This window comes from Aethalodelphis obliquidens, unplaced genomic scaffold, assembly GCF_003676395.1.
Source record: "Aethalodelphis obliquidens isolate GAN/ISIS:26980383/991018 unplaced genomic scaffold, ASM367639v1 scaffold38, whole genome shotgun sequence".
NCBI lineage: Eukaryota > Metazoa > Chordata > Mammalia > Artiodactyla > Delphinidae > Aethalodelphis > Aethalodelphis obliquidens.
Genome location: NW_020837982.1, coordinates 12,953,867 through 12,980,035, shown reverse-complemented (window position 1 = coordinate 12,980,035; position 26,169 = coordinate 12,953,867). Strand labels below are relative to the sequence as shown.

General features: G+C 52.5%; 1 protein-coding gene across 1 annotated transcript; it reads left to right on the top strand.

The window, feature by feature from the left end:
• On the top strand, nucleotides 1–26,169 carry LOC113633079 (myosin-3). The gene is made up of 42 exons (XM_027131064.1): nucleotides 1–4,121; nucleotides 4,902–4,957; nucleotides 5,311–5,339; nucleotides 5,593–5,804; nucleotides 7,546–7,689; nucleotides 8,130–8,286; nucleotides 9,351–9,378; nucleotides 9,745–9,853; nucleotides 10,445–10,537; nucleotides 11,222–11,285; nucleotides 11,368–11,466; nucleotides 12,310–12,413; nucleotides 12,502–12,640; nucleotides 13,254–13,372; nucleotides 13,456–13,605; nucleotides 14,320–14,490; nucleotides 14,586–14,892; nucleotides 15,007–15,077; nucleotides 15,655–15,742; nucleotides 15,827–15,944; nucleotides 16,312–16,435; nucleotides 16,524–16,660; nucleotides 16,747–17,002; nucleotides 17,194–17,436; nucleotides 17,529–17,705; nucleotides 17,815–17,960; nucleotides 18,040–18,130; nucleotides 18,522–18,911; nucleotides 19,010–19,136; nucleotides 20,210–20,328; nucleotides 20,500–20,696; nucleotides 21,067–21,250; nucleotides 21,869–22,034; nucleotides 22,322–22,446; nucleotides 22,934–23,242; nucleotides 23,358–23,561; nucleotides 23,643–23,768; nucleotides 24,643–24,813; nucleotides 24,906–25,010; nucleotides 25,177–25,272; nucleotides 25,373–25,510; nucleotides 26,025–26,169. The coding sequence occupies exons 4-42, from the start codon at nucleotides 5,601–5,603 to the stop codon at nucleotides 26,049–26,051; spliced, it is 5,823 nt and encodes a 1,940-aa protein (XP_026986865.1). The 5' UTR covers nucleotides 1–4,121; nucleotides 4,902–4,957; nucleotides 5,311–5,339; nucleotides 5,593–5,600; the 3' UTR covers nucleotides 26,052–26,169.

Sequence of the window (26,169 nt, the reverse complement as noted above, 5' to 3'; positions counted from 1 at the left end):
AATTGTTCATAGTATTCTCTTACTTTTTTTTTTTTTTTTTTTTTTTTGTATTTCTGCCGTATTGGTCATTATTTCTCCTCTTATTTTGTTTATTTGGGTCATTTCTCTCGAAAAGCACGACTTTAAATGAAAATTCAGTGTTATCCTTCAATTTGAAGGTTATGGCTTAAATATTAATCAACTACCACACCTCAAATTGGCCACCTTTCTTCCAAGTTCTCTATTATTATGGAGCCATTTGTTCTCTACTTCCTCCCAGTGGTGACCTCCTGGTGATCTTTGATCTTTACGTTCCACATCCACATGCACCTGGTGGACTAGTTTGCTTGCCTCCTTCTCTGTGGCATTGTTCAGATGCATATGTTATTCTTCCTTCCTGTCCTCAAATACCCTGGCAAAGCCCTGGGTCATGCCTGCTGTTTATAAACTCCTTTCCTTGGAACGCCCGTCTTCTCCTGTCCCTCTCAAAGCATTCTTCCCTGCTTCAATCATGTTGCTCCAAGCTCCCAACCACACGGGCCCATCAATCTTCTGAACCATCTGCAGACTTCGGACAGCAGCCGCAGCTGCCCCATCTCAGGTATGGGACTCGTCTCTTCTTTGCCAGCGACTGTCTCTCAAACCTTCTCTCACTCTCATCTTTAGTCTTCTCCTCTGACTCTCTGTGCGTGGCATCCTCCCTTTTCCTGGTCACCTTTTAGCACCAGCTCTCCCTTTCACTCACAGATTGGGGTTTGACCTTTTAAAACGTTTGTTCTGATCGACTTCACAAACTTCTGGCTCATGTCATAATTCTGGAAGCATCCATTCCCGAAGCCCTCTCGTATAATTAGTGCGGTGGTCGGTAGCGTGGCTCTGGCATCAACTCCAACTGCATTTTAACCCTGGATGTGCACGACTGTGCTTTGTGCTTACCTACAGATTTGACTTTGTTCCTAATAGAAAGGTGGGGAAAGCAGGTGTTTGTTGAATTGAATTAAAGGAGAGTTATGGGCCCTCTCGGCTTTATTACCTGGGGCTCTGGACACTGGTTCAGGACCTCCACCTTCACCTCACTGGCAGGGAATGGTCTTCGCTCAGAATAACCAAGTTCCCTGCTTCCACTGACACCAAATCCCCCTCAAGCGGGACATGGAGAAGGCACTTGATCCCGGAGGCATCTGCTCCTGCGGCTGACGTCATGCTCTGACAGAGCGCTGTCCTAGGGGCTCCATGTCCACATGTGGATCAGACATCAAACAGAAGTAGAGGAAAATAGCTCAGGAGCAAGCTGCCGGCTCTGACGAGGGGACTCAGCCACTCTCCAAATAGCACCTCCGGAGCTGCCTGCATTCTTGAGACAATACATTTTCTTCCAGCGCACCCAGGAATAAACGCAGCTCTGTGTCCAGGCTGTGGGGATTAGTTCTCGCTGGGTGATGGCTGAAAGAACAAGGGCTCCTCCTTTTCCCATAAAGCTGGCTAATAATACACTGGTAAGTCATCTGTCCCCCAGCTGATCAGAGGAGGAATTCCGCACCAGCCGAGGGTCCAGTTAGCCCTGAAAGCTGCCTATTTAAGCACCAAGAGGTCTTCTTTAAGATTTCTCTCTCTTTGGATGGAAATCTTTTTAACACACACATATATATATGTCCCTTCTGCCTCCTCATATCGATAAAACAAATATCCAATATGATCTACTCAATGTCATCAATATAACCAGTCGTACTGTGTGTAACACATGGAAACCTTCAGACAGGGAAGAAAACTTCAAATCTACAATGTGCTATAAACACAGCACTGGGCAGGGCGTGCCTGACATTTTAATATCCTATCAAATGCACATAACTAGTCTGTGAGGCAGCTGTATCATCCCCATTTTACAGATGAGAAAACAGAGGCTCAGAGAAGTTAGGCACAATGCCTGCCATCACACAGTAAATGAGAGGGCAAGCGGTGGGATTCACACCCAGGCCCGTCTGACTCCAAAGCTCCACAGCCCGCAGCTGCTGCTGCACGTGCAGTTCTTCCCTCCTACAGATAATTTTCCAGATGGCCATACTTTTTGATTCCTGGTATCTAGTTTTAAAACTTTTCTCTGTGGCAGTTATTGTTGTCATTTCTGTCCTCTGGAGAGTGGAGCTCTCTGCCTAACCCTGACCCTCCTTCTCTGGCCTTGGGCAAGCTTCCTACCCCTCCTGCCTTCCAGCTCCTCCTATGCAAAAGCAGGCTGACCAGCAAACAACCTCTGAGATCCCCCAGCTGAACACTCTATACCTGCAGGAGGAAGAAGCGTGATGGGAAGAAGGACGACAGGCTGCGTGATTTGGAAAAGCTGGGGTGGAAAGCCGTCGGCACTTCAGAGCTGGGGCTGGGCTCAGTAATGTGACCTGGGGCTGTTTTACAGCGAACTCAGGGAAGACCTGTATGGAAAACATCCTTTCGGCTTCCTGGAGGTGGGTATGGATATGGTTATACAGAGAGACAGGTAAACTGGTGACAAAAGGCAAAGAGCAAACTGAGCCTTTTCCCGTTGCCCACAGAGTCCCTCCCAGCCGTAACTCTAGGTGTTTAAGAAGGAGCCGCCAGCACCTCTCCCTGTCCCGTGGCCACCCTGCTACGTCACTGCCCAAGGTGTGGTCAGGGCCCCTCGCACTGTCCCTCAGCCCCGTGGGGCTTGCTAACCCTCTGCTCCCACAGGTGACATGCACCTGCCCTGACCAGGCCTCCAAGGAGATGCCTGGCCAATGGCACAGAGACTTGGACTGAGGTCACTGGGCAGGCAGGACAGGACCTCAGGCAGACCGCTTCCCTTCAGAGCACGGATGCACCCTTTAGGAGGGTCGGGCTCTCTTCTTGGATGGGGAGGGGCTCTAGGGACGGGGGTTTCAGTCCCAGCTGGAGCAAGGAGGTGGCCTGGGGGGGTGTGACAGGCAGCAAGCCCACAGCAGGCTGCTGGGGCAAGCGAGCGGGCTCCGTACTTCCTGACTCCCCCGCTGGTGGCCACTCACCTTTCTGGCCTTCACAGAGCAGGCATTTCGTAAATGTGCGCTTTGATCTAAAGTCCCCTAAATGTCAAAACGATTGAGTCACCGTTTATCCTACAAACCATTAAGGGTAAAGGCTGCATCTTCCGTTTCTTGTGTACCTTCTTGAAGCGCTCTGCATTGGGGCCAGCATACAGTGGATGCTTAATTAATGTCCCTGCACCTTGGGGACCACAGTCCTGCTCCCCCTGCCCTACCCACACCTCTTCGAGTGGCCTCCGTATCCACGCCTGGTGTGGGTGCGTTGGGAGGGGCAGCTTTTATTCTCAAGTGGGAACTGCTGACACTCTTTAAAATTAATGACCAATTAACGAGGGTACCTGCTGGCCACCCTCCCAAAGATTTGTCAGGAAAAATAGGGAAAAAACAAACAGACATAAAGTAGAAGGGGAAGAAGCTTCATTCTTCTCCGGAAGCTTCATTTTTCCAACCCTGACTTAGAAACAACCAGACTTGTTAGACAGCCCCCCCCAGTCACCCCCCGTTTCTCTGCAGGCCATGCCTTCCCCCTACCCCCCACCCAGGCCAGCAGCTGGTCTTTCCTAATCCATAGTATATCTCAATAACAACAGGTCCTTAAAGCAGCTGTTGCTGTGGATACTGTCTGGCCGGGTAGCTCCCCCATCATTAATTTACTTGTTGGTCTTACTGGCACTTAAGAAAGGATTCAGTTAATAATGATACTAATGAGATAGAAAGTTACACAGTGAAAGGAGGAGGAGGAAGAGGATCGTTGTTGTTGTTGTTTCTGGCCGAGTTTTACAATCACACCACCCTGTGTTGTGACAAAAGTCTTGCTCAAAACTCCAAGAGGATTTTAATAGTTTTGTCCTTGGCTTCCTCCCTTTTCCCACAGGACAAGATTTCTAAGTACCTGCTGCCCAGGGCTGCACACTGATGTCTGAGCCCGTGGCGCCCGCAGGATGGAGTTAGGCAGGAGCCCCAGCGAGGCTGTCCCATCACACTGAGTGAGGACACCCCGAGCCCAAGTTCAAAGGAAGGCATCTCAAACCTCCAGCTTTCCCCAATGGGAAAATGGTTGTGGATCCCGCTCATTTCTATATATACCTCTCCCTTGGCAATGACAAAAAAAAAGTGAGGAAGGAGCTGGTCCTCAGCTTGTGGTGTCGGTCATTCTCTTTCCAAATATAGAGAAGGAATGAGCGGTGGCGTTAGCGGGGGGTATAAAAGTCCGCGGGCAGCAGCCCCTCTGTAGCTGCTCTGTGGGTGGAGGAGAGTCGCAGTGCCCCTCACTGGCTCTTTTCCGAGTGTGGCTTGGAGGACGCCACCTGGTGCGGGCCTGTCTGGCTTTGGTAAGGTTAGAGGCGGAGCTGGGCCTCGGGCCCAAAGGCCCACCCCGCTGCCTGCAGCACCGTCCTCCAGCCCGCTCTCCCCTCGACGCTCCGTGGGCCACGGCCTGCCCTTCGCCTCTCCGATCTGTGCAGAGGCCAGTGGGGTCGCCGCCTACCCTGCCCTCACCTTCCCCACCTGCGCTGCATGCCTGGCGGGTGTCCGTCGGCCAATCTGAGATTTCTCCCTGTTCACCGAAGACAGGGGGCCTGATCCCGGCTTGGAACCACTGGCCTTTTTAACAGGGATTCTGTCCTTCCTGCCCAGTTCTGAATGGGAGGCACTGCAGACTGAGGAGAGTGCCGTGCTGGGCTGGTAGGAGCCAGGTTTGGGGCGGTTGGGGGCTTTTCCTACCTTCGTGGCTCACCTGTGGGTCACGTCCCATCTGCTCCTCCAGCTTGTCTCTGGGGTAAGACTCTAAGTTATTAGTCCTTTATCCTTATTTGGTTAGTTCATCAGGACCCGATTCAGAACCGACCCAGACACTCCCGTGTCCTGAGCTTGCTTTCTGCGTATTTATTGCAGGTCTGATTTCCCACGACTGCTGTTGTCCGCTGATCTCCCGTGGGTGTGACCCTCAGGTGAGGAAGCCGGTCGGGTCCCTTGGCTCAGAGGTCTCTAGGCTACCAGTTCCTCCCACCTCCGATGGCCTGGAGGGTGAGAGCCCTGTAGAGCTTAGACCAGGACAGGTTAGGCTGGAGCGGAGTGGAGAGGAGGCAGCACCTGGGGAGATGCTCTGAGTAGATGCTGATGTCCGATGCTGCTTCTGTTCTCAAAACAGAACCGAAGAAAGCAAAAGCCGGTTTCCTCCTGTGAGGAGGTAGCCACCTTGAGCCAGAAAGGTCCCCAAATTCCTCAGCTATTTGCCACTTAGCGCACTCTTTGAAGAATGGCGTTTATTTCTGATGGTGTTTATTTTTAAATCTTCCCTCAGCAACACCTGGGTTTTTGCAGAAGAGGAAAGTGAGTCCCGAGAACTGCACCCGCCTCTAGGGTCCCTTCGCCCGTCCGAGCCCCGGCTAATGGGGGAGCTTGGATTGCATACGCTCCGTGCCCTTTGCACAAAGTAGCTGCTCAATAAATATGTGTGCATTTGATTTTCCTGGGGGTCGATGGAGGGCAGCCTTGCTCCCGGGGCTCCGCCTTGAAGGGCTCCCTCCGGGGCAGGGCTGAAGCCTGGGGGCAGCAGGGCTCACCTGGTGGGTTCGCCTTCCAGCCGACACCATGAGCAGCGGCACTGAAATGGAAGTGTTCGGCATAGCCGCTCCCTTCCTCCGGAAGTCAGAAAAGGAGAGGATCGAGGCTCAGAACCAGCCTTTTGATGCCAAAACCTACTGCTTTGTGGTCGACTCAAAGGAAGAATACGCCAAGGGGAAAATTAAGAGTACCCAGGATGGGAAGGTCACGGTGGAAACCGAAGACAACAGGGTAAGCCCCGTCCACACCCTCTGCGGGCCGGCCAGGCCTCTGTCTGCTCCCCATGGCTGCCCAGTCTGTGCATCCGGTCCATACCCAGCCATCTCCAGACGTGGCTCTGGCACCGGAACGCCTCACCTGGCATCACCGCCTTAGCGTCCCAGGTGTCCTCGGAGGAAGCAGAGTGAACACTGGCCTCAGGTTGCACGGTGGGAGAACCACCTGGTTCTGGTTTGGCCAAAACAATCCATGTTCGGGTGCTTTTGTTAATGTTCGTGTCACTCTAGGTCAGAGGGGACCAGCCCTGTGCATCCCAGGGGTGTGGAGTTGGGAGTCCAACAGTAGGAGGACCTCTGTTAGAACACTCTCCTTTGGTAGCCTAGGTTTCCCCCTAATTCTTCTAGCAATAGCCATCTAACTAAGGAAGTAAGGAAAGCGAGTAAAGGATCCTGGTGGACCACAAGCTCGATGTGACATAGCAGCCTTCCCATATCATGAAGGCAATGAGCAGTGTAGCCCACTACATTCTGGCCCAGGTACTGTGGGCATGCTGGGAGGAATTCTGGACTTCACTACTCTCTGGAATCTAGAGCAGAAGAATCTGGAAATGTTCTAAGAAAAGTTAAAAAAAAGAAAAAAAAAAAAAAAGGCAGGGGGGTGGTATCCAAAAGAGAAGTGTAAAGGAAATAGCGTCATTGGGTTCGATGTGAAGGAAAAAGGCACTGAAATTGTCCTGTGATGCTTGCAAGCACTGGAGCTCCAGAGGGCAGCTCTCAGTACATTTCAGATGATGGAGTTAAGAACGGGCTTATGAAGCCACAGGGAAACACGGAAGGTAGACCTGATGAATGACAATCTAAGATGTCTAGACCCTCACAGGAAGGGCTGATGGCATGGATGGTTTAAGTGGATCTCTACTTAAAGGCAGGTTTTCCACTGCCTTGCCCAGAGGCGGGGTGGGGAAAATGACCATCTTCAAAGGAGGTCTCAGGAAGGAGGTGAGGGCAGAGCAGGGGAGAGGAAGCTGAGCTCCATGCCCACTATGCCAGGGTCCTCCAGCCCCGCTGGGCACTAGGGCAGGGGGCTTCTCTCGAGGGGAGCACAAAGGCGCCTGCCAGTGCCTGGAACCACCACTCTGCCTCGTGGTTCCTTCTCCTGGCTTGTAACACTCCCGCCCCAGAAAGGGAGCGGGGCTGGTTCTCTTTCACAAGCAAGGGCCAGAGCGGGTGAACGGGCAAGATGCAGGGTGGGGGCTTGACAGCTGCTTCCAGAGAGCTCAGAATGCTGGCTAACTCTGGGCACCGGCCTGCTGACCCAAGGCCACCAGCCTCCTCTTCGGTACCTGCCTCAGGAACACCAGTGGACCTGCCGTGTTCCCTGAGTAGACAGCAGAAACCCATGAGCTGCTGGAGCTGGGTTTCGGCCCAGCCGGCATCACGGAGCTGAGAGGTTCCTGCTGGCACCCGCGCCTGCGTCATCCCCGCACCCACCCACAGAGACCCTCTTCTCATTTCTGGCATCCTTCCCTCACCTCAGGCCCATCGGAGATGGAAAAAAACAAAAGCCCAAGTAACAGAAACAAATCCCATTCCGTCACCACCACTGCAAGCCGCCCCCAGCCCTGTCTCCCTCCCTGTCAAACGGGCGTTTTCTCCAGCACCTGCTTCTTCTGATCTGGGCGTGGGAGACAGATAGCTGCAGGGGCAAAACGCACAGAGAAGCCCAGGTGTGCACTGTACCCCGTCCCTTTCAGACCCTGGTGGTGAAGCCAGAGGACGTGTACGCGATGAACCCGCCCAAGTTCGACCGGATCGAGGACATGGCCATGCTGACGCACCTGAATGAACCGGCCGTGCTGTACAACCTCAAGGACCGCTACACCTCCTGGATGATCTACGTCAGTGCCCGCGTTTGCTGGGTTCCTGGGACCTCTGACGGGGTGGGGTGGGGCTGAGCTGCTTGTGGTGGGATGGGCTCTGGAAGGACTGGTGCTGACTGAGCTGCTCAGCAAAAGAGGGGGAATGAAAAGAAGAAAGGGCGACAAGAGTGATGCAGGATGAGAAGGTGAGAGATGAACGGGGCAGGAGGAGAGCAGCTGGAAGGAGGGGCGGGGGCAGGCGAGGTGGGTCCGAGGCTGGGGTCCTGGCACCGGCACCCACCAGCGGCGGGAGGTCCGTTACAACCCTCTTGAGTCTCAGCTGCCTCATCTATAAAGAGAAGTATCTTGCCTCCTTTACAAGTTTCTCGTAAAGAAAAGTGAAATAACAAAAAGAAGGTTTTATGTGTACAGGCACACACCCACGTATACATACATATATATTTTTTACGCTCCCCCAGACCTACTCGGGCCTCTTCTGTGTCACTGTCAACCCTTACAAGTGGCTGCCGGTGTACAACCCCGAGGTGGTGGAGGGCTACCGGGGCAAAAAGCGCCAGGAGGCCCCGCCCCACATCTTCTCCATCTCTGACAATGCGTATCAGTTCATGCTCACAGGTAGGTTTCCAAGGAGGAAGCCTGGAGGCGGGGGGAGGGCTCAGGGAAGCTGCCATGCGATCCTGCACCCGCCCTGTCCAGTGTGCAGCCTCCATACAAAGGACAGGAGGGTGGAGGTGCTTAAAAAAGACGAAAGAGGCCACATATTTTAGGGGCTTGCAGGCCCTGGTGAGAAGTTTGGATTCAGTGCAAGCATGGGTTACCTCATACGAAACTGACATTTCTGTGGGCCCAAAGCAAAGACTGACAATTTCATATGGTTCAGCATAATACAGAGAGAAGCCCGTGGCTGGTTGTAAGCGGGGGCTTAACCTCTCTGGGCCTCATTCTCAAAGAGGAGTCTCTTCAAGCTCCCACCTAGGACTAAACAGGATGGTGGTGGGAAACTGAACCGTGCAGTGAACTCTGACTGCTGGAGACATGGCGGAAAACTGGGAAGCTCTTTTTATTACAATTTTTTTTCTTGGACTATAGTTGATTTACAGTGTTGTGTTAGTTTCTGGTGTACAGCAAAGTGATTCAGTTATATATATATATATATATATATTCTTTTTCAGATTCCTTTCCACTATGGTTTATTATAGGATACTGAATATAGCTCCCTGTGCTATACAGTAGGACCTTGTTGTTTAGTTTATATACAGTCGTTTGCATCTGCTAATCCCAAACTCCTAATTTATCCCTCCCCCACCCCCTTTCCCCTTTGGTAACCATAGGTTTGTTTTCTACCTATGTGAGTCTGTTTCTGTTTTGTACATAAGTTCATTTGTATCACATAATCACACATAGGTGATATCATATGGCATTTGTCTTTCTCTGTCTGACTTCTCACTTAGTATGATAATCTCTAGGTCCATCCGTGTTGCTGCAAATTACACTACTTCATTCTTTCGTATGGCTGAGAAGTATTCCAGAGTGTGTGTGTGTGTGTGTGTGTGTGTGTATATACACACACACACACCACCCACACACCTTCTTTATCCATTCCTCTGTCAATGGACATTTAGGTTGAGGAAGCTCTTCTTATATTGCTATCAACTCTATTTTATCTTTCCCTTTGGCAGATCGTGAAAACCAGTCTATTCTGATTACGTAAGTATCCAAGGTGTAGAGTGTTTTCATAGCTGTGGCCCTTTGTCCCCAGTGCAGAAGGGGAAGATGCCACTTGCTCTGTTTTGTTAATGAGAAAGTACCGAGAACGAAGTCTGTGATGCAAAGATGTGGGGCTGGGCGTTGGGGAGAGACGGGCAGGAAGGCCTGTGAGGCCTCAGGAAGCTGGAGCTCCCCATCCAGCCCGCTCAGCCGTGCCGGTCTCCCCCGGGGCCCCTGCCTCTCCGAGTGGTCTCACATTTGCTGGGAGGTGTGTGTCTGCTGTGGCTCGGGTGACATCTTAGGGGGCCAATTTACACTCACGGAACTTGTTTCTCTGTCTCTCTCTCTTTCGACTGCTCTGAATAGTGGAGAATCCGGGGCAGGAAAGACTGTGAACACCAAAAGGGTCATCCAGTACTTTGCAACAATTGCAGCGACTGGAGACCTCGCCAAGAAGAAGGACTCCAAAATGAGGGTATGGAGAGGAGAAAGGCTTGTTCTGCTTCCACTGCCAACCTTTGTCTTAACTTCAGAACGAGGGGGCACAGGGAGGCGACACCCCACCTCCACAAGGAAGGGAGAGCAGGCCAGGATTTAAAGTCTCACAGGACAGCCAGTTCTCCTAGACGACCCAGCATGTGGTTGATGTTACAGGACCAGATCCTGTGATTGCCTAGAAAACAAGCTTCTAAGGCTCCACTAAGAAGAGTCAGTTTGGGAGCAGCTCACATACACCAGAACCACACATACCAATTGGAGAGAACTGTAGTGTCTACTTGCCTTTCAAAACGAATATATTATAACAGTATGAAATGAACACCGATGATCTAGCTACCTGGAGAATCAAGGAGCTGAAGGGCTAAGTGAGGAGGTTTAGGTCAAGACACCCAGCTTGAGCCAAATCTAAGAATGGCAAGCGTGAGGCGTGCTGATGGTTTGGCTGGGCCCCAGATTGGAAAGCAGGGCAGGGAGGGTCTGGCGACCCGGGGCTGCAGGAGCGAAGGCAGCAGGTGCCGCGGAGCTCACTGTCGCGTGCGGCTCTTCCTGCCCCGACCCCCTGCTCCAGGGGACTCTGGAAGACCAGATCATCAGCGCCAACCCGCTGCTGGAGGCCTTCGGGAACGCCAAGACCGTGAGGAACGACAACTCGTCCCGCTTTGTGAGTTTGCACCGGCTCAAGCTGGGAGCTCCTCTGAGGCCCGCAAGTAGGCAAGGGCCCTGCTTCCAGGAGGCTGCAGTCCTGGGGGTGGACCGCGAAAGAAGGAAACAGATCAACAAGACAGTCTGGGACAAGGATTCCTTGGCAGACAGTGCAGTAAAGAGGGCGTGTGGTAGTGTACTGTGAGCCAGGTCTCCTTTAGACAGGGCTGGCAGGGAAGCCCAAGATCCACAGGATGAGGACAGGGGACTGGCGGGGTCAAGGGACCTCAGAGGGTCCGAGGGGCTGCAGCGAGGCAGGCAGCATGAGGGGAAGTGGGGAGGGGTGGCAGGGAGCGACCAGGAGCCTTGGAGTCTGTAGGCCAGGAGAAGGGGTTTGGGTTTCATTCAGGAAGCTACTGAGGGATCCTTTAAGAGGGAAGTGATATGGTGTGATTTGCATCTTGAACACAATCTCTCTTACTTTGTTGACCGTCTTGGGGGTGGGAGTGTAGGGGAGTGGCGTTTGGAGGCAGTGTGGAACAAGGGGATGGAGAAGGGAGACGCAGCCAACCGGAAAGAGGAGAGGGAGAGGGGGACATGCTTCACTTCAAATTACTGGGGAATAAGGTTCCCGTTCACATTACCCAGGAGGTGGGTAGGAACACCTGGAGTCACGGTACGCCTGGTCTCCCTTCCCCCACAGGGCAAGTTCATCCGAATCCATTTTGGTACCACGGGCAAGCTGGCCTCTGCAGATATTGAAACGTGTAAGTAGATCCCTGGGATCAGATGATGTCTCGGGACATCAGGGGAGCAGTTTGGAAAACAGTCCTGTGTTTGTGTTCCTAGATCTGCTGGAAAAATCGAGAGTAACCTTCCAGCTGAAGGCTGAGAGGAGCTACCACATCTTCTACCAGATTCTTTCCAACAAGAAGCCCGAGCTCATAGGTGAGGACGTCCCCAGAGGGGTTGGTCTGAGGCATTTCGGCTTTTGGGTGAGTGGACCAAAGAGAGTTGTGTGTATGCACAGGTGACTCGGCAGCCAGCAGGAAGCTTGCTTTAGAAATGGGATGCGGCTGTTTTGACGGTGACATGCCAATTTGAAAAACACAATCCAATGGACAGTAAAAGGCTGAGGCACAATTGGTTTATTCAGCTCTGGTTTATAGAAACTGGCCGAATGACCAAGCATGTAGTGGTCCTCTAGCGCCCCCTTGTGTTCTGGCACAGAAACCAACATTTCACCAAATGCTGTGAGGCCAACGCAAAATCAGATGAACCACCAGCTGGTGGATGTCCACCCTGCCCTTTGTCCCGCACCTAACAGGGGCCTGGTGCCCTTCTTTGCTCCCTGGCTGTGTCTGCTCAGCCTTCTGGGCCCAAGCCTGGAAATAGGCTGCAGCTTTTCAACAGGTTTTGGAAAAGACTGTGATTCTACCAAATGATCTGTGCTTCCCTCCCTGTGGCTCTGTCCTGGCCCACACTCGGCCAGTTTTCCCGATTAACCTTTCCCAACCGACATGGATCTGCGCCCTTTGCACGCAAAGCAAGAGAAGTTCAATATTCTCTCTGTGGTTCTTACCCTACATGGCCTGGACGGGCTGCAGAGTCTTCCCTGGACTTTATATTCTGCCACAGCTTGAGTATCGAGAGACTGTTTAAGAGATTTCTAACTACCCTCAGCCTGGGCCCCAGCAGCAAAAGTCTCAGCTGAGGACGCAGAAGCTGAAAGCCCCTAGTGGATGTTTTCTTTGCATCCATGTGACCTCCTCTAAATGGTCATCATTACAGAGCTGCTGCTTATTACAACCAACCCTTATGACTACCCGTTCATCAGCCAGGGTGAGATCCTGGTGGGCAGCATTGACGATGCGGAGGAGCTGCTGGCTACGGATGTAAGCAGACGGGGGGGGGAGGGGTGGGCGCGGGGCTGCTCCTCCATCACTGGGGTCAACCGGCTGACGTGCTGTCCTCCGATGCCAGAGCGCCATTGACATCCTGGGCTTCACCCCAGAGGAGAAGTGTGGACTCTACAAGCTGACAGGCGCCGTGATGCACTACGGGAACATGAAGTTCAAGCAGAAGCAGCGGGAGGAGCAGGCAGAGCCAGACGGCACTGAAGGTACCACGTCACCGCGGCGACCGCGCGCCAGGGCCAGGGGGCGTCCAGCTGAGGTCGCTCGGTGCCTTTTTTTTTGCCGTACGCGGGTCTCTCACTGTCGTGGCCTCTCCCGTTGCGGAGCACAGGCTCCGAACGCACAGGCCCAGCCACTCCGCGGCATGTGGGATCTTCCTGGACCGGGGCATGAACCCGAGTCCCCTGCATCGGCAGGCGGACTCTCAACCACTGCACCACCAGGGAAGCCCCTCAGGGCCTCTTTTGAAAGCGCTTACTCCTCCTCCTGCCTAGAGAGGCGAACCTCTTCAGGGCTCAGATGCCTACAGGCACGGTTACTGCCCCGTCTGCTGAATCACTAGAATGGTCCTGCCTCAGATACAGTAAGGAGTGACCAGGGTTTTCTGGAACCCAGTGCCGCCTTTTCATAAAATCTATCATATTCTCTGAGTGACTCAGCTCCCACCGGCCACAGGTAAGCAGTTTAGAGACACGGAATGTAAACACATGAAGATGGGCTGAGCCGAGCGTGGAAACATCCGGATGACTTTCAGAGTGGCTCTTCCGCTTTGCCAAGCATCAGGGGTTTCCCTTGTAATCAGCCTTCTTTTCCTGCCAGTGGCTGACAAGACAGCCTATCTGATGGGCCTGAACTCTTCGGACCTCCTGAAAGCTTTGTGCTTCCCCAGAGTGAAAGTTGGGAACGAGTATGTTACCAAGGGCCAGACTGTGGACCAGGTAAGTGGCTGCCGCAGGCTGGGAAAGGACGCGGCACCCGACGGCCGCTGCCTCCAGACTCACCGGCTGGCCCCTCCGCACAGGTGCACCATGCCGTGAACGCCCTCTCCAAGTCCGTCTACGAGAAGCTGTTCCTGTGGATGGTCACCCGCATCAACCAGCAGCTGGACACCAAACTGCCCAGACAGCACTTCATTGGCGTCCTGGACATCGCGGGCTTTGAGATCTTTGAGGTTTGTGTTATACTCGTTTGGCTTTGTGCTGGGGGCTGGTTTTCGTGATCCTATAGGCAAGATGTCAAGGCAGCCCACACGTCATCCAGCATCACATCTTGGAGGAAAACGAGATGGAGGGTGGATCAGGTAGAAGAGAACGTGGAAGGGTTTGTATTATTTTAAGAGGGAGGAAGGCTTGTGTCAAGTGGAATTTTAAAGACATCCTCAAACGGATAAAAGAAAACAAAAAATCAAATGCAATTACTGACAATAGGGAGAGCCAGAAACAGAGAAGAAGTTGACAATAAGCCAACCATGCGATGTTTTACATAAATATCCTACTGGCTCTGGGTTAGAAGCACGTAGCCATTCATCGAAGCATATGTTTGGTGTCTGCCAGGTATAAGACTTGCAGGTGAAAAAAAGATGAGCTTGTAGTTTGTAGAGGACAACGAGAAGTACGTAAGGCACACAGAAGACCAACTACAGATAAGGCAGGCCGTGGCCAGCGCCCAGGAGAGGCCCAGACCGTGGACTCAGGAGAAGCATCTTCCAGCTGGAAATCAGAGAAGACTCCAAGGACGTGTGGTCTCCGCTGAGCCCAAGAGTGTGCCCATTCCTGAAAGCATAAATGAGCTGGCGAGAGCCCGAGACCATGAGGAGGAAGGCTGATGCGTGTTTGGTTTTGAAAGAAGTCTAACTTTTCATGTGAACCTTATGTTTTGGTGTTAGTACAACAGCCTGGAGCAGCTGTGCATCAACTTCACCAACGAGAAGCTGCAGCAGTTCTTCAACCACCACATGTTCGTGCTGGAGCAGGAGGAGTACAAGAAGGAGGGCATCGAGTGGGAGTTCATCGACTTCGGGATGGACCTGGCCGCCTGCATTGAGCTCATCGAGAAGGTACCTGCTGTGTGCACTCAGCAGCCGCCCCTCGCCGACCTGCTGCTTGACACTGCAGCTCATACCCGCCCCGTATGCACTCTGCCTTGGTCCAGCCGATGGGCATCTTCTCCATCCTGGAAGAGGAGTGCATGTTCCCCAAGGCCACAGACACCTCCTTCAAGAACAAGCTGTATGACCAGCACCTGGGCAAGTCCAGCAACTTCCAGAAGCCCAAGGCGGTCAAGGGCAGGGCCGAGGCCCACTTCTCGCTGATCCACTATGCGGGCACCGTGGACTACAGCGTCTCGGGCTGGCTGGAGAAGAACAAGGACCCCCTGAACGAGACGGTGGTCGGCCTGTACCAGAAGTCCTCCAACAGGCTCCTGGCACACCTCTACGCCACCTTCGCCACAGCAGACGGTAACAGACTCCGCGGGGTGCCTTGGACCCGCACTTTTTCACTCCACCAGCCCACGGGGCTGGAGCAGCTCTGCAGGTCTGCTAGCAGCACACGCCGTCTTTTCTTTCTTTCAGCTGATGGTGGGAAGAAGAAAGCTGCCAAGAAAAAGGGCTCTTCCTTCCAGACCGTCTCTGCCCTCTTCAGGGTAAGAAAGATACAGATTTATTTGCTTGTACTTGGTTTAAGTCATCTCAAAACGAGCAACGCAGAGATGCTAAACTTGACTCACTCAAGAACAGTGATGTGGTCTTAATCTGGTTACTGTCACTTAGGGAGGGTGAGTGGCAGTATGATGATATACAGATGAGGTCTAATAAATGGAGGACCGGAACTGAACTATCACTTTAAACGGCATCAGCTGCGTGTGCCGGCCGGCCTGGGAGGCGAGTCCTCAGTACAGACTTTCCGACTTGCCTGAAGGACACAGGCAGTAGCATGTCCTGTGCCCAGTGGAGCTGGATACTCCTCTTGAGTTGATTTCAGAGGCATTTTGTACTTGGTTAGTCTCTGGTGGTTCACTGTGAAGCAAAAGTCTGTTTTATCAGTTATTCGCCTACACTTCTAGCCAAAAGATTATTAAAAGAGAAAGTTAAATAATACCTTTATTCCTTAGAATTTATGATAAATTTAGAATACATACCTTACTTTTTTGTTACAATATATCTCCGTGTCTCTAAAAGCCTATAGTAGGCTCACTATCAAATTTAATCTTTTTCTTTTAGGAAAACCTGAACAAGCTGATGTCAAATTTAAGAACAACCCACCCTCACTTTGTGCGCTGTATAATTCCCAACGAAACCAAAACCCCAGGTAAGACACCCGCTGGCTCTGAAGGTGGCACTCAGGTTTTAGGAGGTTCTGTGTGAAGCTGACGTTTGTTGCTTCTCTTCTCAGGGGCCATGGAGCACAGCCTTGTCCTGCACCAGCTGCGCTGTAATGGTGTCCTGGAAGGAATCCGCATCTGCAGGAAGGGGTTCCCAAACAGGATTCTCTATGGGGATTTTAAACAAAGGTGTGTGATAAAAATGTTCTATTTGCTTCTTGAGAAGATGTGTAAATGCTGGAACTTGAGAGGGAGGAATAGTAGTATGAAAAGACCCGTTTCAGAAGAACAGCTATGGACTCCACGTAGCCAAGGTATACAGTTTTCTCCCACATTTTCTCAGGAGCTTATCTGATATACAACACGTCAGAAAAACACCTGGCCTAAGAGTCAGTAGGCCTAGATTCTAGGCCACTATCTGGCCTGTGACCAAGAGCAAGCTTCCCTCTCTCTCTGGACCTTGGCCTTCTTGCCTCTTGGAAGAGAGGCCTGAACTGGTTTCCAAAGTTCACGTCTTTGCTAATGGTCTACGATGTTTCTGTGTCCACAACGGCAGATACCGAGTGCTGAATGCCAGCGCCATCCCTGAGGGGCAGTTCATCGACAGCAAGAAGGCGTGTGAAAAGCTGCTGGCATCCATCGACATTGATCACACTCAGTACAAGTTTGGACACACCAAGGTACTGCATCAGCTCTGACAGATGTTGGCGGGTGGTCCCCGTTAGACTTCTCCGGAAAACTGACTCAAGTCATCCTTCTCCCCTCAAGGTGTTCTTCAAGGCTGGCTTGCTGGGAACCCTGGAGGAAATGCGGGATGACCGCCTGGCCAAGCTGATCACCCGGACGCAAGCTGTGTGCAGAGGGTTCCTCATGCGCGTGGAATTCCAGAAGATGGTGCAGAGAAGGTCGAGTGGGGTCTGTGCTCAGACCTGAGCTCTTCGGGAGAAGTGGGGAGTCTCTCTTAGAAAAACACTGATGTTTTGTTTTTTAGGGAGTCCATCTTCTGCATCCAGTACAACATCCGAGCCTTCATGAACGTCAAGCACTGGCCCTGGATGAAACTCTTCTTCAAGATCAAGCCCCTTCTCAAGAGCGCAGAAACCGAGAAGGAGATGGCCACCATGAAGGAAGAGTTCCAGAAAACCAAAGATGAACTCGCCAAGTCAGAGGCCAAAAGGAAGGAACTGGAGGAAAAACTGGTGACTCTAGTACAAGAGAAGAATGACCTGCAGCTCCAAGTACAAGCTGTAGGTGTTTAGGAATTTTTTTAAAACTTTCCTTCTAGATTTGATTAGTTAAGAAAATGACTTTTGGTGGGAGTTTTGCTTTTTAGTTGCGATGCTGCGTAAAGGACCTCGTATATAACAAAATACTGGAATGTCACAAATCTTATCTTTTAACCATTAAAGGAAATGATATATTTTTTTCTTTTTTTAAGGAAAGTGAAAACTTGTTGGATGCAGAGGAAAGATGTGATCAACTGATCAAAGCCAAGTTCCAGCTGGAGGCAAAGATCAAGGAGGTGACTGAGAGAGCTGAGGATGAGGAAGAGATCAATGCTGAGCTGACGGCCAAGAAGAGGAAACTGGAGGACGAATGTTCGGAACTGAAGAAAGACATAGATGACCTTGAGCTGACACTGGCCAAGGTTGAGAAGGAGAAACATGCCACAGAGAACAAGGTGGTACACTCTCTGTGGGCCCTTCCAGCTTGATGTGGTCAATGCAAACCCGACTTGATCTCTTCTTATAATTGCTTGTGGCTTCTTCTTAGGTTAAAAACCTTACTGAGGAACTCGCTGGTTTGGATGAAACCATTGCAAAGTTAACCAGGGAGAAGAAAGCCCTCCAAGAGGCCCACCAGCAGACCCTGGATGACCTCCAGGCTGAAGAAGACAAAGTCAATTCCTTGAGCAAAATCAAGAGTAAACTGGAACAGCAGGTGGATGACGTGAGTAAAGGATGCTAGTCGGGAGGCCTGGGCCTCAGGGTGGGAAGAGCCCCCGAGAACCCTCTGGTGCAAAGCATTTGTTCTCAAAAGGAAACGGTGCCTTTTGCAGCTGGAAAGCTCCCTAGAACAAGAAAAGAAGCTTCGTGTAGACCTGGAAAGGAACAAAAGGAAGCTTGAGGGAGACCTGAAGCTTGCCCACGAGTCCATATTGGATCTGGAGAATGACAAGCAACAGCTGGATGAAAGGCTCAAGAAGTGCGCCCTGAAACCACCGAGTTCAGCTTTCCAGTTCCCGGGCATTTGGTCTTCACACGTTCTGCATTTCCCTTCACAGGAAGGATTTCGAGTACAGTCAGCTGCAAAGCAAAGTGGAAGATGAGCAGACTCTGGGCCTGCAGTTTCAGAAGAAAATCAAAGAGCTACAGGTAGGAGGCGTTTGGGACTTTTCTTTCACACGTGGTCACGTACAGTGGGTGGGGGGTGTCTATTGCACGTCATTAGAGCAAAGCGGGCAGGACCGTGGGTCTCCTTTCTGCTAGGCTGACACAGTAGTGATGAACAGTTTTTCCGTAACTGTTGACAAAGCACATAACTGAAGTATTTGAAGTCCACGTGCAGTTGGAATGGACTATATCCTGGGTGGCCGCTGCAGGGGTAATGCCTGTGTCGAGGCAGAAAAAACTCGTGTCAGAGGAAATTTGCAGCATTGGTATCGTTCGGGGAGCAGTCCGAGAGCGGTTTGTCTAATGGGAGGGGAAACTAGCCTGGTGTTGACACTGGAAGTCAGGAGTGTCGTGGGGCGGCCTGCCCTCACAGGCCCGCATCGAGGAGCTGGAGGAGGAGATCGAGGCAGAGCGGGCCTCCCGTGCCAAAGCTGAGAAGCAGCGCTCGGACCTCTCCCGGGAGCTGGAGGAGATCAGCGAGCGGCTGGAGGAGGCGGGCGGCGTCACATCCACCCAGATAGAGCTCAACAAGAAGCGGGAGGCCGAGTTCCTGAAGCTGCGCCGGGACCTGGAGGAGGCCACCCTGCAGCACGAGGCCACGGCGGCCACGCTGAGGAAGAAGCACGCGGACAGTGTGGCCGAGCTGGGGGAGCAGATTGACAACCTGCAGAGGGTCAAGCAGAAGCTGGAGAAGGAGAAGAGTGAGTTCAAGCTGGAGCTCGACGACCTCGGCAGCAACGTGGAGAGCGTGTCCAAGTCCAAGGTGCGGGGTGGGGGGCGCCTCATCCTCAGGTGAGGGGGACCCTGTGTCCTTCCCACCTGATCGCTGACTCAGCTTCCTCCCCCTTCTCAACCCTGCAGGCGAATCTGGAGAAAATGTGCCGCACTCTGGAGGATCAGTTAAGCGAGGCCAGGGGCAAGAACGAGGAATGTCAGAGGAGCCTGAGTGAACTGACCGCACAGAAGGCACGTCTGCAGACGGAGGCCGGTGAGCGCCGGGAAACGGCGGGGGCGGTGCCTCCTGGACACCCACAGAGGGCAACTGGTCAGAACGAAAGGCAGGGTTTGTTTGGGGGAGGATTTCTAGGGAAGCAGATTTTCAGGAGAGAGGCAATCAGAATAACCCACGAAAGCGCCATTTAGAATGTCCCAAAGGAGGAGAGCACTGAAAGTTCAGTAAGAAGGAGAGAGACACGGACTGGAATGAGGAGGGACCCAAAACACCACCTGCTTCAAGCGCTTTCAAAATTAATGTAACCCTGCCTCAAAAAGAACCTAGAGGGCAGAAGTGGGACTAGGAACCAAGTCCCATGGCTTTGCTACTTCTCGCTGCACATTAATGCAGATTCGTTGTCTGCAATGGAGCATTTTAAACAGTAAAGAAAGAACCACGGCCAATTTGTATAGGCTCTTGGTGTGTGATAAAAATACAGGGGAACATTATCCGGGACTTCCACCTAGAAAACATGGCTCCCCCGGCGCTGGTCCTCCAGCCCATCATCACAGGTGAACCAGTCCTTTGTAGCAGCTCGACTGAGACAGTGACAAAAAGAAGTTCAGGGGCCACTTCTACCATGATCTTGGGAGTTCACCCCTGGAGTCCGAAGGCCTCTCCCCCACCTTGTTTTTCTCCTGCCTCTACGTAAGCATATAAACCAGAACCACCGTAGCCACCCAAAAATCCAGCTTCAAACTACTGAAGCTAGAAGTCCTAAGGAACGCAGCAAAGAGATGCAGTATTTCCCCCAGTGACAAATCAGCAAACAGCTGGAAGCACCAGCCACTGAAAGGTCTGATGGGAGTGTTTAGGTGGTGAGGTTTTGGTTTACAATTCTTCTTAAGTTTTATTGACAAAAGTTACTCCATGCTTCTGGAATTTTACAACAGTATCTTACCAGGGTGTGCTTTCAGTTTCCTCTTCACGGACACATCCCTTCACCCCCAAGAAAGGACCACATCTTGTAATTTACTCTCTCCCCATATCTCAGCACAGTGCCTTACATACAGTAGGAACCTGGTGAGTGAGTGAATGAAGTGAAAATAATTCCCTTCTGGACACAGGTGAGCTGAATCGTCAACTGGAAGAAAAGGAGAGCATAGTATCGCAGCTTTCCAGAAGCAAGCAAGCATTTACCCAGCAAGTAGAAGAGCTCAAGAGGCAGTTAGAGGAAGAGAGCAAGGTACGTCCGCAGAGGGAGCACTCCCCGACCTAGCCTTCCAGTACCACCTGCAGAAACAAAAGGCAGCTCTACTCATAGGTGATGACAGCGGGAGCACACTTGGATTGCATCATGCACACGGCACTAAAATGGTCATCCGCTGGGGCCTCTCCTCTGTCCTGACTTTTGCAGGCCAAGAGCGCCCTGGCCCACGCCCTACAGTCCTCCCGCCACGACTGTGACCTGCTGCGGGAACAGTATGAGGAGGAGCAGGAAGCCAAGGCTGAGATGCAGAGGGCGCTGTCCAAGGCCAACAGCGAGGTGGCCCAGTGGAGGACCAAATACGAGACGGACGCCATCCAGCGCACGGAGGAGCTGGAGGAGGCCAAGTACACAACCCTATCTGTCTTCAGAAGAAATAGAACTCCTAGATGATCAAGTGACAGAAGGCACCAACTTTAGAACTACTCGCGAGTGAATTTGTTACGATGTTTTCCCATCTTCTATGTCTTTTAAGGCAGTTCTGTGCCAGTAGAGGGAGGCGGTGTTAGCACATTTCATTGAGACAAACGACTCTGACCTTGGTTAGAGAAAAGGCAGGCTATTGGTCACTGGTTTTTAGCAGACAGGAAGTTCTCCTGGGCTTATGAAAGGAAATCGGCGTTTGAATCACATAAATTAGTGATTCCAACTTGGTGAATAGTGATGTTCAGTAGGATTGAAACTTAAAGCATCTGCTTCTCTTTCACATTCTTCAAGGAAAAAGCTCGCTCAGCGCCTTCAGGATTCCGAGGAGCAGGTTGAGGCGGTGAACGCTAAGTGCGCTTCCCTGGAGAAGACCAGGCAGAGGCTGCAAGCAGAGGTGGAGGACCTGATGGGCGATGTGGACAGAGCCAACTCCCTGGCTGCCGCTCTGGACAAGAAGCAGAGGAACTTTGACAAGGTATGGGGTGAGCTCCCTGCCGGGTGAGCACCGTGACACAGCGGTACCGGGTGGTACCTGACTCTGCCCCAGTAGCAGTGTGACCTCAGGCAAGCCCCTGAAACAGAACAGGAGTGGGATGCGGCGGTGGGGGGGGGGTCCCTTTCAAACACTGTCAGTGGAAACAAGCCACCGCCTCGAATGCTGCCAGTCCCGAGCGTTTTTGTACCCCCACACGCTGGTCTGTCTGCGGGGGCTGATGTGGGAATCCAACTCGGGTCCCACTGCGAGGCTTTGTGACAGCGCCCCCTTCAGTATGACAGGTAAGGTTGCTTTGAAACAAAGTTTTAATGAAATACTTAGAAGTACAGGGCCGTTTTCATATTAGGAAAGGGCAGTTCGGCCCAGCTAATTCCTTCTCAAAGGATCCACTTGCTTTTCATCAAGGGCAGCTGTTACTGACCAGTGACTGATCTGGAAATCTTGGTTAGCCAGCAGTCAGGAACAAGGGGTTAGGCAAGTGACGTGGCAGAGGCGGCCCCAGCTCCCAGACTGCTCCCCCTCGCGGGCGTACTTAGATAGAAACTAGCCGAGAGGCGCTCGTCAACAGAGGTGCCGCCTTCCTCCCCGGTGCTGCAGGTGCTCGCTGAATGGAAAACCAAGTGTGAGGAGAGCCAGGCAGAGCTGGAGGCATCTCTGAAGGAATCCCGCTCCCTGAGTACTGAGCTCTTCAAACTGAAAAATGCCTATGAAGAAGCCTTAGATCAACTTGAAACTGTGAAACGGGAAAATAAGAATTTAGAGCGTAAGCAATTTGTCTGAAATCCTGCTTCATGCTATTGCCAGAGCGTGGGGCTGGAGGTCCGTGACTGCAGGACCCAAACCCCTACACGAGAATCCGTTACTGCACACACAGGAAGTGGTCAGATCCGAGGGGTTGTTTCTGAGTCTCTCTATATACAGTATCTTATCTCTAGGAAACAGCATCCTTAGAACTATGATAGACTAGTTAAAAGCATTCGGTTGGTGCTTACTCTGCCTGGAAAACTGCACGGAGAACATTCCGAGGCAACCAAACCTCTTTCTTTGCAGAGGAGATAGCCGATCTCACAGAACAAATTGCCGAAAACGGTAAAACCATCCATGAACTGGAGAAATCAAGAAAGCAGATCGAGCTGGAAAAGGCTGATATCCAACTGGCCCTTGAGGAAGCAGAGGTGAGCAGAACGCCGGCGAGGCACTGGCCTGGAACAGAGACTATGATGGTGGGGCTCCAGCTTGGGAGGCCAGGCGGCCCCGATCTGGGTCTGTAAAGTCACAGTCCTAACGCCGGCCCCTTTCCTATCAATGTGCATGGACGAATACCTGTGAATTATCTTGAACTTACTGGAGAAAATCATTATGTTAAAATAGGTCTAAAAATGAGATTTTACAAAAATCTTAGATGAATTCAAAATATCTATAAAGTGCCTTAAGCGCCTAAGAAATGTGATGATTTAAATGTTAGTATAATAAAAACAAAGTGCAATGAAACATCTTATTTCTGCACTGAAGGTAAGTTAGGGATTTTTTAAAAAAGAGTTTTGAATATTGCAGAGTTAGAATTACAAACATTCTATTGGAGGTTTTTTTGCCCCAAAGAGTAGCGTAGCAGGCTCTCTCCCATCACTGGTACCATTTCTGTCTTGTTCTTGTTCTTCAAAGGCCGCTCTTGAGCATGAAGAGGCCAAGATCCTCCGAATCCAGCTGGAACTCTCACAAGTGAAATCAGAAATCGATAGAAAGGTGGCCGAGAAAGACGAAGAGATCGAGCAGCTGAAGAGGAACTACCAGAGAGCAGCAGAGACGATGCAGAGCGCCCTGGACGCCGAGGTGCGGAGCCGGAATGAGGCCATCAGGATCAAGAAGAAGATGGAGGGGGACCTGAACGAAATCGAGATCCAGCTGAGCCACGCCAACCGCCAGGCCGCAGAGACCCTCAAACACCTCCGGAGCGTCCAGGGGCAGCTGAAGGTTTGCGCACTCCCGGTGGGAAGCCTCTCCCATTCTCAGACACGCCAGCTGTCAGCTGGGCTCATGGTCCTCAGGCCTCAACTTCAGCCGGACGTTTCTGTTACTGTCTGGCCAGGATACCCAGCTCCACCTGGATGACGCTCTCCGGGGCCAGGAGGACCTGAAGGAGCAGCTGGCGATCGTGGAGCGCAGAGCCAACCTGCTGCAGGCCGAGATCGAGGAGCTGCGGGCCACCCTGGAGCAGACGGAGAGGAGCAGGAAGACAGCGGAGCAGGAGCTCCTGGACACCAGCGAGCGCGTCCAGCTCCTGCACACCCAGGTGGGGGAGGGGAGGGGGGCGGGGCGGGGCGGGGCCCCTGCGCTCCGGCGCGCCTGGCTAAACCCCCTCCTCCCGTCCCAGAACACCAGTCTCATCCACACCAAGAAGAAGCTGGAGACAGACCTCCTGCAGCTCCAGAGCGAGGTGGAGGATGCCAGCAGGGACGCGAGGAGCGCTGAAGAGAAAGCGAAGAAGGCCATCACGGACGTGAGGCTCCTCCCTGCCCTGCGTGGCTGCCAGGATTGCATTTCATCCAAGCCCCCTTCCTCTCCAACCCATTAGACAGGGTGGGGCCTTCCCAGGGCACACGTGGTGTGAGTTCTGCTCCAGAAGCGCTCCCCACCTCCCCGGACAGTCAACATGTCTCCTCCCGCACGTTTAAATAGTGGACATGAGAAATAAGGGAGTGTGGATAAAAAAAGACCAGAAGGAATTATATTCCTTTCTTATGCCCTTGGAGAGGTATGCTCTTCTTTCCTTCAACGTATGACTGATTCCAAATATAAAAATGAGACCCTCAGACGTCAGGATCCCACCAAATGTCACCTTACAGGAAGCTGGCTTCCCTCCCACCGGCACCCAGCCTTCCTGCTCCAGAGGCCTTGGTTCTGGGCTCGTGGCCCCCACAGCGCCACCTGCTGCTCGATGGAGGGCACAACCTCGTGACGATTCCTCCCTGCTTGCTCAGGCACCCCCAGTTCCCTAGAGGCCTTCCCTTAGCCCCATTACCCCACACCCGTGATGCTAGGTTATGAACTGAGAATTCTCTAAGTCACGGGTTGGTGATAATGGTGATAAGGAAAGAAGGAATCTCCTTGGAGCTAGGGAGGTCCCAAGGAGGCCAGTTTAAGAAAGGGAAGAAACTATTTCCCATCCAGCCCTTGAAGGTTTCACTTCTTAGTTTATGCTACATGCCTGGTGCAGCTCTTCTCAGATCCCATGGTGGAACAGTGGGCTCAGTCATCCCGTTACCTATTGTCCTTTGTCATCAGCATGGCTCTGGTCCTCCGGGTACCCAGATTTCAACAGCTCCAAGCACTTGACCTTGGTCTGCATCTGAGTGGGATGATGTGCTTTTCAGGCGGCCATGATGGCCGAGGAGCTGAAGAAGGAGCAGGACACCAGCGCCCACCTGGAGCGGATGAAGAAGAACCTGGAGCAGACGGTGAAGGACCTACAGCACCGCCTGGACGAGGCTGAGCAGCTGGCCCTGAAGGGCGGGAAGAAGCAGATCCAGAAGCTGGAGGCGCGGGTACTTGCAGGACAGGCCCCAGCCTACGCAGAGCCTTCTGGCCTCTCCCGTTCGTGCTCCAGCCCCAGACTAATTTACACACGTTCCCCCAGATCCGAGAGCTGGAGTTTGAGCTTGAAGGGGAGCAGAAGAAGAACACCGAGTCTGTCAAGGGCCTGAGGAAGTATGAGCGGCGGGTCAAGGAGTTAACTTACCAGGCAAGTGGAAAGAAACCCCACGGGCATTTCCTCTGTGAAGTGCGAACACCTTCCCGGGTCCTCTCTCCAGAAAACAGGGAGAAATCCTTTAGCCCCAGAGAGAACTGGGACCTCTTGCATCCCTGCCGGCCCCTGGCTAAGTACTGTCCCATGTTCTCTCTTTCAGTGCGAAGAGGACAGGAAGAACGTGGTGAGATTACAGGATCTGGTGGACAAACTTCAAGTGAAGGTCAAGTCCTACAAGAGGCAGGCCGAGGAGGCTGTAAGTCCGCGGGACCCCAGCGCGGCGCCTGGCCTGTTTCCCCCTGCGAGCCCCAGAGAGGCGCTCGCTGATCGTACCCGCCCCGGCTCTTTGCTTTTAGGATGAACAAGCCAACGCTCATCTCACCAAGTTCCGGAAAGCTCAGCATGAGCTGGAGGAGGCTGAAGAACGGGCCGATATTGCCGAATCTCAAGTCAATAAGCTCCGCGCGAAGACCAGAGACTTCACCTCCAGCCGAGTAGGTGGCCCCGCGGCACGGGGTGGGGAGGGCGATGCAGCGGGAGGTGCGGCTCCCGGGGAGGAACCCGCCGTGATGGACGGGACCTTGGAGAACCTTCGACTTTAGAACTGGTCAGTCTCGGGCTCAGGAAAGGAAAGGATTTGCTTAAAGCCACGTAGCTGGTGTAGAGCCCGGCTAAACCCCGGTCTGTGAGTCCCAGTAGAACACCGTCCTGAAAAGCGGCGAGCGGTTCCTGCGTGGGCTCGGGCGCCCTCTGCCGGCCGGCCGCCGTCTCTGCGCCCACTGTAGGTGTAGGTTCCTAGATCCCTGGGCTATTCTGAGGACCAGGCTCTCAGGCTGTGGGGTGACTGCCGCCACGTCTGCACTCGTGTATCCGCCTGCGATCCAAGGAATATCCCGTGTCCCGCTGAAACAGACAAGCAAGCAACCCCAGATGCTCGCTGGGAGGGGGCGTGGCCGGAAATGCGGCTCTGCCATCTGACAGAACTCAAGATGCCCACTTTCTCCCCAGATGGTGGTCCATGAGAGTGAAGAGTGAGTGATCCTACGCTGGAACAGGACAGAAAATATGCGAAATATGTATTTTCATGGTTCCTGACCCTTAATTTCCATGTGATTGCTTTTCACATGCAATAAATTTTGCTTTGTTTTCAATT

Coding starts and splice junctions, on each gene's coding strand:
- LOC113633079 (XM_027131064.1), top strand. CDS start 5,601: ATGAGCAGCGGCACTGAAATGGAAGTGTTCGGCATAGCCGCTCCCTTC. Junction 15,945..16,311: donor TATGGGGATTTTAAACAAAG/GTGTGTGATAAA, acceptor CCACAACGGCAG/ATACCGAGTGCTGAATGCCA. Junction 23,562..23,642: donor TCCAGCTCCTGCACACCCAG/GTGGGGGAGGGG, acceptor CTCCCGTCCCAG/AACACCAGTCTCATCCACAC.